The sequence below is a fragment of the Acyrthosiphon pisum genome, chromosome A1 (genome assembly GCF_005508785.2).
Source record: "Acyrthosiphon pisum isolate AL4f chromosome A1, pea_aphid_22Mar2018_4r6ur, whole genome shotgun sequence".
NCBI lineage: Eukaryota > Metazoa > Arthropoda > Insecta > Hemiptera > Aphididae > Acyrthosiphon > Acyrthosiphon pisum.
This window is the reverse complement of record NC_042494.1, coordinates 97,069,572-97,080,507: the sequence shown is the minus strand read 5'-3', so window position 1 is coordinate 97,080,507 and position 10,936 is coordinate 97,069,572. Positions and strand designations below refer to the sequence as shown.

General features: G+C 29.6%; 1 protein-coding gene across 2 annotated transcripts in view; it reads right to left on the bottom strand.

Moving 5' to 3' along the window:
- Window positions 1-10,301, bottom strand: part of LOC100161521 (protein singed) — a 12,602-nt gene extending 2,301 nt beyond the window's left edge. The window contains exons 1-3 of one of the 2 annotated variants that reach the window (XM_001949831.5): window positions 9,987-10,301; window positions 6,664-7,163; window positions 6,139-6,556 (exon numbers count right to left, since the gene is read on the bottom strand). In XM_001949831.5, the coding sequence (XP_001949866.1) occupies window positions 6,139-6,556; window positions 6,664-7,149 (904 nt within the window). In that variant the 5' untranslated portion in view covers window positions 7,150-7,163; window positions 9,987-10,301. Of the gene's footprint in view, window positions 1-6,138; window positions 6,557-6,663; window positions 7,164-9,131; window positions 9,153-9,986 lie in introns of those variants that run through there. The other variant, XM_029487846.1, reaches the window with a different exon arrangement.
- Window positions 10,302-10,936: the final 635 nt, after the last annotated feature.

The following is a 10,936-nucleotide window of genomic DNA, read 5'->3' as shown; positions in this document are numbered from 1 at the left end:
ACTTTAAAAACAATATTTTTGAAAACCTAAGTTCACCCGAGGCGAAATATCTCAAAATAGTGAGCTTCATTAGGCCATAACTTCAAAACTAAGTCCGTGCGCCAAATTCTGACTTCATCACAGTTTTCAGCGTATTTAACTACATAAGTTTCAAAAAAAATTGCAAAAAAAGGGTGCCCGATAAAGTAGAAAAGTTCCGACACGCTTACCCGCTAGCGTGTTGTATTCGTCTTACAAATGTGAAACATTGCAAAAACTGTTTTTACATTTGTAAAACGGAGACAACATGCGAGTGTAGCGTTCTCTTAAATTGCCAAACCTATATGGCTATATATAACATAATAATTATTATATAAGCTATATTATAGTATAAACACTGAAATTGTCTTTTAACAGATTTAAGACTAAGAGGACATCAAAATTACTCCATATTTACTATCTCCGCCTTACAAGTAGTAATTTTACTTAGCAAATGTATATTAATAAGCCGTTCTATTTTAGTTAGATTTGATATCAGTGAATTGACATATTGTTTAACTTATAATGGTAATAACGATATTGTTTGTTTCATTAGAGAAGTTTTTTCGACATTTTAAAATGAAAACAAATTTATGAGTAGAAACTAGAAATTAATACTATGAAAAAATCGTCAAAACTCGCTTCAAAATCCAAATATCGAAAAAAAAACACAGACAACGTCGTTAATCATTGCCCTTAAGTTAGGTAAGTTAGGTGGTAATGAGATAGGTGATAGATCTGTTCGCTCTAATATTAAAACTAATGAAGTTAAATGTTAACTGCTGAAGGCTGAACGTAAATAATAAATATGTTATAAATAATTGCAACTGCAAGAGCAAGACAGAGACAACAAATGCGGGTTAAAGTCTGAAATTTTTAGACGTGATAAGATAACTTGTAAACAGAACAGTTTTTACAATAACCTAACATAAAATAATTTAGTTGAAGTGAAATGAGAAGCCGAGAACATTATACTATTATACTATTTAATTTAATTTATTTAAAATTAAATATAAAGTTAATGTTTTATGACTAATTTTAGTAGATAACTCATACACCTAAGTTTATTCATACCACCAGACTGATTACAATTACAATTAAATTAATTGCTCTGCGCGGACTATTTATTTTAAATGTATAAAGACTATCCATAAATACTAACTGCTGTTAAGTTAATAAAATTGTTACATGAATAAGAAACGTAGGTAATGCAAAATACAGAATTTCCAATTCTTAAAACAACGTATTACTATTTGAATGTGTTCAGTAGACTGCACAATGGTTTAACTATAATTAACTTCATTAACAATGGAGAAGAGAATTTAGTAAGCTTTTTGCACAGTTATCCATCTAAAAATTTTAACCGTTCTAAATACCTAGTCCGGACGACTGAATGGCATAAACAAGATCTTGTTACTCACGAATAAAATTATTCATTTTCTTTAGAAAATATTTTTGAAAATGCTTATAACACGTGTAATTTATATATTATAGAATCTGCTGCAATATAATTCTATATTCAAATTTTAAGTATGGTATTTTTATAATAAGTTTTGTCAGTCTTTCATTTCTTAAACGAAAAATGTATTATCAAATATTTTAATTAGTCATAACAATAATGTATTTTAATCTTAGTATAGGTAATTTAGGCTTGACAGTTGACACTCCTATAAAATAAAACCGTTTACATTAATTTGTGCTATATTTACGACAACTTACATAATTTCTACTAATTTAACCCTTTAAAGAAACGTTAGGAAAAAATATGATGGGTAATTAATAGCTTATCAAACGTTTAAATGTATATACAATTAGTACAAATTATTTTTTAATGAATATTAAGTCGAGTATATCTGTATATATTTTTATCTTTGTATAATATATATATATTATTTAATATATTAATTATTACAAGGTAATTAATAATATTTAATGGGCAATTTATTTTATTTGTGTACAGGAATGAGCAGTATCCATGATACATGAATTATAGATACAATTGTATATTGTATCACAATACGATACTGAAAAGTATCCAGTACCTAGTTTTTTACTTATGTTTATGAGGTATCCTTAATCCTTATTCTATATAATATAATATCGATTACATATAAAATAATAATTACATTTTATTAATTTTATCAACGTAACTGACATTTAATAAATAAAATAAAATATTTTAAGTAAGTAAAGTAAGTTTTAATTTGTAAGTTTTATCAAATTTTAATGTCTCTTAAATATTATTTACTATACAACCATTTCAACATGATTAAAATTAATTCCATGCGCATATATATAGTAGTATAGTGTACTTTAGAAATTAGGTAAGCGTATATCAATGAATTTCGATAGCGAAAAATGAATTAACATTATGCTGAATATTACTTTATTGTATATTATTACAGTATGGTATATTATATGATATATTAAATAGTTTACAAATCTAACAATAATTAGGTATTCAACCTTTTTTTTATAAACGATGATTAATGTTTGGAGAAAATCAAAAAAAAATATGAAAATATTGTGTTATTTTAAGTTATACCAAACTCCTAAATGTTAAAGGTATTAAACCTTAAAACAATAATTATTATTTTGATGACGCCTTTACATTTCATTATTTATTATTATTTATGGTCAGTACTCATTACTCATTAATCATTACCTCATAAATCATTACCTATCTATAATCAATGATGAATTATGTTAACCAAAACAATATATTATTTAACGAAGGGTATCATAATATTAGTTGGTGTATCATTAATAAATGTAGTTATCGAACTAAATTTTCAGTAAGTACGCCAGTATATAATTAACAATTATCACTACCCACGAATAAAATCAAGCACGTACAGATCTAACAATGTATAAATTAAAATAGGAATGAATTGTACATAGATAATCAAAACGATTTGAGGCTAAAATAAACTACATAATGTTATTATGCATAATAATAATATTGATTATGATGGTATTCTCTTATTTTTTAGAATAAATTATTAAATTTCCTCATCAGACGATTTACACAGTAAAAATCAAAAAAGAAGGTTACTCGATTTCTTTCGAGTTTCTAACTTAGTTTATATGCCTATGCTAGTAACTACTGCACACAGCTGTTAAAACGTACTATTTGTGTACAGTTCAAAGATAAAATAAGGGTGTGTCCCACTATCCACCCTATTACACCTCTAATACAATATAAACTGATCAACAGATCCATGACCATGTGTACAATGTAGATCGCGTGTATTGCAGATGGTACCTACCTAATACCTACACAACGTCTGAGAAAATAAAAATACATATACAACAAAACGTGAATTCGGGTTAAAAGTTATTTATAGACAATTTTATCGAAGAGCTGGAAGCACGCACACCGCCATGAGCTCTGAAACGTTAATTATATTTTAATAAATGTATAGAATATTATAATGCGTTAATATGTGTAACGCTTAATTCATATGTATGTGCAAGTAGTGTTGTTTAAGTTCGGATTAAATAACAAAGACATATCCGTGTAATAATAATAAATTTGGACAAATAATGACAACACTATATTTTAAAGAAAGAATAATTTTAATAATCAAATTGAAATGCAAACAAGAATGACTGACGTAGTGACGTCGTTATATTATACAATATACATTATTATTTTGTATGCGAACAGAATATTCAAAGATACGCACGGTAAGTAAAATTGAAGATACAACAAGCATGTATTTTGAAGAGCTAAAATGCGTCTCCGCTAGACCGTGTCAAATTAAAACAACAATTATAAAGAAGAAAAACGAGGTTTATTCACCTGTATTATAATTGGTTTAATCCTGTGGTGGAACTGTGGTGGTGTTTAACAAGACGTCAAGACAAGTAGTCGACGTTAATATATAATAATGAAAAAAATTATAAACTAGAACATAATATTAGTAATTATTAAAAAGTACCAACCAACCTACATGTGGAGTTTCATGACTTTTTACAACTTAACTTTTGCATATTTTTTTTTGCATAACATCGATTTTTGTAAATCCAATTTTTGTCTGACCACATTTTGTAAAAAAAAAAATGTTGTTTAACGATTTTATTAAAACAATACTAACACGAATGACGCATTATTGATTCATTGCATTCACTGTGTTTTATTATTCTATTCACGAAATAACTAATAATAGTAATAATATATTATGAACTTCCTTCGGTGCACCACAATATTATTATTTTTAAAACAGTTGTAACAACATAGTTATAAGAAATAATAATTTAAGGATGTATGAAAAAACTCATACATAAACAAAATATAGTACCTATAGTATGCTATATATTATTCTATAGGATATAATTGCTTATATTTAAAATTTAAATTTTTAACTATATAAGAGCATAATATAGGCTATAGTTATTAATGAGCCATATCGAATTTCTTCACAATGAATTTTCAAAAATTAAATACGTATAGAAGTATAGTTGTAGCCTTTTAAGTTTTAATGCACGGCGAATGGTCATACTTCATATTAATTGCAGAATTAAATATAAATTGTTAAAAATAAATCCGAAAAAACGCAACTAAGCATATGTTATGTGTAATTCAATGTTATAATTAAAAAAAAAAATTAAATGTATGGGTAATTAAAAGGAATGAGTAAATAAAAACATATAGAATATTACCTCAAGTCATATTAATGGTAATCAAATTAACCATGTATAATTTTATTGTATTAATTACCATGACAAATTAAATTTTAAAACTTGATTTCAATAAGATTTTTGTTTGAATAAAATAGGTCAATTATCTGTGCGTAAGAAAATAATATGTAAAATGTTATACGAAAGCAAACAGGTTTTAATGCTGTGAGTTGAATTCCACACAAATTGCTAGGTGCTGTAATTTAGGACAGAAACTTTATTCACAAAATGTCCATCATTCACGGGATTTCAAAACAAGTACTTATCTAAAATTATTTATAAAACTTTCTGAGTATTGTGAAAATTACTTGTCCACAAATTGTTAGATGAATTGTATTTAATTGAATGATTTTAATTATAAACTAGTAGTTAGGTATAATTATATATTTTGTTGTTGGCGTTTTTGTATAATATAATTTATAATATACCTTAATCACAATGAAATAATTGTATATAATTTAAAATAATTAAATTAAATTAAATTTTTTGCTTACAGGGTATAAGTTAAAATAATATCCATATTCATAGGCGCAAATATGGGGGGGGGCGCTTTAGGGGCTATGCCCTCCCAAAAATGTCCATAGCCCCCACAAACATTTCCTACGTTTTGTTTTAAGCTTATTCAATATTATCAAAATAAGGCTTTAGTCCCCCCCCCCAAAATCCCAAACGCTATTTGCGCCTATGTCCATATTAACTGAGAACTATTTTAATTTACTATTTATTTTAAAATATTTAGTGTTTGGGAGTAACGTATCGAAAATAACATGTTATTTTAACGACAATACTAACTTTGTAACATGTTAACTATTAAGTCATTTTGTTAGAATTATTTGAAAGTAACGTAAATGTAATTTAAATTATTTTTGATAAGTAATTCCAATAATATAATATGATATCGTTTTGAGTATAGTAAATTAAAAAAAAAAAATGTTGTTTTAAATGTTAATCATTTTTTTAAATTTTTTTATAAATTATCCTTTATACTATTTTCTACTAGTCTTGCTTGTCAAATTTGAAGAAATTGTAGAAATACCTGTGAACTATTTTTTTTTTTTTAATATGAAAAACAAAACTAATTTTCTGATAGAAAAGTAAAGTAATTTCATGACAATTTTATTTGAGTAATAATTAAAGTAACTTCATTACTTTTATCTTTAGGTAACAAGTAAAGTAACATACTCAACACTGTAATTCACAAATTAAAAAGAAAAGAAAACAATAATATTGAATAGACTAAGCATCAGACACACCAGAATAACACACGGTTTCTAATGGCAAGATAAAATCAACCTAAGTGAAACCTGTGAAGTAACACTCACTATTAAACTGATAGAATGTTGCAAGTATATGAAGGAACTGGACAGTAAATAATTATTAATTTACACCAATCCGAATTCAAAATGTTATTTAATATTATATTAATTAGCTACTAACCTTGTTTAACTGATACATATTTTGAATTGAGAGCAGCAATAAAACTTGCTTGTGGTAATGAATCTTCAAGAGTGAACAACTCATCTTTGGTAACTGTCTGTGATCGTGTTTTAAGAAGTGCTTTAGAACCAATTGGAGATAAATAACCACCAACTTTGTCTCTCAAAGCCAAAGACCCAGCTGAGTGGTACTCAAGTGAAAACAAACAATTGGATGTACATGTGTCTACTAATTTTCCATCTCTTGATAAATATTTATTGTTACATGTGTGTATGGCATATTTGAAGTCATCATCAGGTCGTAGTTCAAGAGTGAAAAGTGTATCTTCGCCCCAAGGTATATTTGCATCAACATGAATTTCATCTAAGTTTTCAGACAAATGAGCGAAACGTTTTCGTCCAACTGATCTTAGGTTCACCTTAAAAATTTATTAATATATTTAGATTAAATAAGGAACTAAAGAAGGTCTTAATTAACATAAATTACATATTATATAATATGTTTATTTAAAAAAATTTTATTTACCTGAGGCCTTGCAGCTAAATGGACCAACCATAATTCACTGGATCCAGCTGCTTTCGCTGTGCATTTGAGATTATCCGAAGAAGCACCCAAGAAGTAACCTCGTACAACATTTTTCAATGCCCAGCTACCAGAGTTCCCATCAGTTACAGAAACTTGAAATACAGTTCCAGGATCAGTAGGATCATCACCATCACAAGTCACATTTCCAAAAGTATCCACTGCTAAGTATTTATCTAAATGGGATCGAAGTCGAATTGTGGTGGTAGGACCATCACTTAATAATGAATTATTAGTGCTTGGTTCCAAGGTCCATAATTGTTTTTTTTTTAACGATGCACCATTAGCATTGATTTTGAAGCCAAATGTTTCAGCTGTTAAATAACGTTTAGAATCAACATTGACCAAACCAATTGTCCAGCAACTGCATGGTGAAACTGAATGCTTAAGACCTCCTTCGTTGATTTCATGGTTATTGAATCCGTTCATGACTGAGAATCAATCTAAAAGTAATAAAAATCAAAATAGGTTTAATTGTACACTTGTATAATTATACCTAATGTTTTATAAATACCATATGAATTCATAAATGAATAATACAATTAGATGCCTTTGCATTAGATAATTTATAAACTTATAAAAATAATAATTTATATATATATTAATATATAAAACAACTGTGATAACGATTATTTTTAAAATTGCATTTTGAAATTAGATGTATAATGTCTATGTATAAATATCCTAATATTTACTAAAAACAAGAGGTGTATAATAGACAATAGTAATGTCGTTTTTTAATTTAAAATTTAAATTAAATTAAATAAAAATATATAATGATTGTTTTATTTAGCCCATCTATTGTGGAAATATTAATAGTTTATTACTTTTATGTATTTCTATTTTTAGACATATTTCATAAACAAAATATTTAGTGAAATAAATTTTTTTTTTCCAAACTGTTTGTCTTATATATTATTTTTCTTTTATGTATCAAATCTAAAAACCAAATTGGTTATTTTCAACAATACTATATAAACCGTATCAGTGTATCATTTTTAATAAGCACATCATTTGCATTACTTTCTGTCACCTAATGAAGTCTTTAAGCAGCCTATAATCTATTCTGCTATTCAATATGCCTATGTTTATAAAGTTATTTTTATTTTACTATGGATAACGAGTTCACCATAACTATGTACCAACAGACAATCATTATAGATTATTTATCACTATAGGTAGTCAATAAGCACATATAAAAGTAGATAGGTACATCAAATAGGTAGAATAAACAGTTTCTAATTTAAATTATCAATAAGTACGTAAATAGCGTAATGGCTATAATACCTATACGGCTATAATATATACGTATATAACGCACAATGCGAGTTATAATATACTTCTATAATATTATAATGCAGTAATAATGTATAACAGTATTATTTTTCGATAACCTTAAATTTCAACTTCAATTGGTTATAATTTATAAATTTACGTAATCTGGCTAATTTATGCTAACTTAGACTTGTCACGATATTGTTGTTATTCGCTAAGTTTTAAAATATTCACAGGTAAGTTAATTCCAAAATGTTATGATACACCAATTTCGTAATATAGTTATTATTTAAAATTATTTTAGTATCTATTACAACAATCTATCTAATACCTAAAAATGTTTAAAAAGGGTTTTCATTATACTAAATGGAACAAATGTACAATATTTTATATTTGTTAACCAATAGGTACCCAGTGTACATATTTTTATGATTAAACAATACGTAGGTAACGTAATATTAGGTATATTATAAATGTATAAAATTAAATATTTTCGTAACGTGTGGAATGTCTGACTAACGTTAAATAAGTTGTATAAGTTGGGTCGACCGATTCACATAAATAATAATATCCAACAAATTATATTGTATGATGATAAATCAGAAATTATATTAAGCCATTGGAACGGAATAACGATAATGAAGGACCAGTTTTTTTCAATTTAGTTGTTATTCCGCCGAACGTGCATAAAAACAAATGATTGACCTTTAAAGTTTTAAATATAAACCTTGTGGCATTTCGTTATGGAGAATCACGTTATATATACATATAGTCGGTGAAGAATGCGTTCTGTAATAATAATTAAACGTACCAAAAAAAAATCAATGCTTAAGTTCATCAAAATAACTATTATGATTTGTGACAAAACCTCGTAAATCGTTGAACTGCTGGATCCAGAGCTGGATCACTGGGGTGGCTGGTTTTTCGCGAAATATTAATAAAAATGTTAATACATATAAGCATATCATTTGAATACCTACGGTATTGAATAATTACAGACAGACAGGCTACACTGCTTCACCAGCAATTTTATTTATCAATGCTACTACACAACCGCAAACGCAGAGACGTTTAGTACATTATATAGTTTCGCGCAATTGTGCAGAAATCCAGTTTTTAGACTATAAACCTTTTACCTTTGACTTGACTGAGGAAAAAAAAAATATCTACGCACTGACGAGTGGAAATTCCGTGGAAATAACAACTTATTGAACACAGTACAACCGCCCCTCTTCAACTCTTCAGCTACCTATACCTATAAATTATAATTATTTTACCGATTACGATATCATCATCGGGAGCCTTGCCTGTATAATATTGTTATTGATATAAATCTCTTATACTAAATAAAGCCCGTCGAAACGTATCGGAAAAGGTGGACTGGCGGTGACTAGGCACGCACCCGGTAATGGTTTGGGGTTGGTCACAGACGGGACGGCGGAAAACGAACGACGACCGCCCCCGCGGACACACTACGCACGGTTTTAAAATACAATTCATACCTAAAGACAAGAGCCCTTATTTTGGGGTGATGATGGAGAGGGTCGCAGTATATTATCATGATAATAGAAATAAAACCTATTAATATTTAAAAGTAAACAACTGTATCGCGATTGGCGGCTGCGGGCTGCTGGAGACGACGGCGATATATTATGAGCTTCCCGAAAATTCGATACAAGCGTCAACACAAAATGATATCCGCAAGGTGGAAAATCGATTTTCGGCGCGACGAAAACGCCGCCGGGAAAACCCGCACGCCACAATAGTCGCTCGGGACCCGGACGATGAACGCGAGTCAATTTATGAAAATGTCAAACGACACGACGACACGGTCGTATTAAAAATGTATATATGATATACAGACCGGACTCGAGGAGAGTACCCTTTTTCATTTTTTTTTTTTATCGGACATCATGACATACATCACGACATGTGTAAAATAGGTGCCTGTGTTATTATTACAATATTATATGTCACGTGTGCATACATACCGATTGCGTTGGGGTATTATTTATTTATACGACGACGACAAGCTTTTTCGGGACGTGGAGAAGACGATATACGTAAAAACAGTAGACAACAAGACGCACACACGATGGACACGCGCATACACGGAGAGTGCAACAACGGGACTGCGGGAAATGGGAATGCTCACTGCTGTCTGCTGCCGCCGGTCGAATACGATTCCCGTACGATGTGATGTTGTTATTTGTTTATAACATTATGACTGAGAAAGGGGAGGGGCTGCCGGTCGAGGAGCAGTGAGCCGGTGAGGAACGTATTGCCCCGCGACACCTATCGGATTGGAGCGACAGATGTGCCGTACTACTATTACCACTATAATATAATAATATACCGACGACCCGAAAGCATCGGTGGTGCGCGTAGCGGACGACGTGTATCGAAGACGCTCCGGCTGCAGCAGGCTACCCCACACGTTAACCACCAGTGCCGCCGCTGTAGCGAAATACCACATCCGCTACCACTATTACCACTGCATACCGCGGTCCCAACGCGCACGCGTGCCGTGCCCTACCTTGAACTCGACACTTGTAGTTTGTAGTTTGTACAGCGTTGACCGTCACAACTCACAATTCGCGGGACTCTTCCGCCGCCGCCACCGCCTTCTGTTTTTTTCGTTCAGTTCCGTTTTACTGTGGTTTTATTTCTACAGTTCGTTCTTTCTTTTATATATTTTATTATTTTATATTTTTATTCAGTATGATTTCGCTCACCGGGCACGTACGACGTACCTGTATGACTAAATTATACTTTAATCATAATTCATAGTACTATTAGTATTAGGTATACATTAGATTAATTATTGATATGAGGTATTTAAGTATCAATACCAAGTCTCAGTGCGTCGCCATAAAGTTGCAATATGCCAGTACCTACCTACCTAGTATCTATAATGGCCGTAGCCATTTTCCTCCAAAAA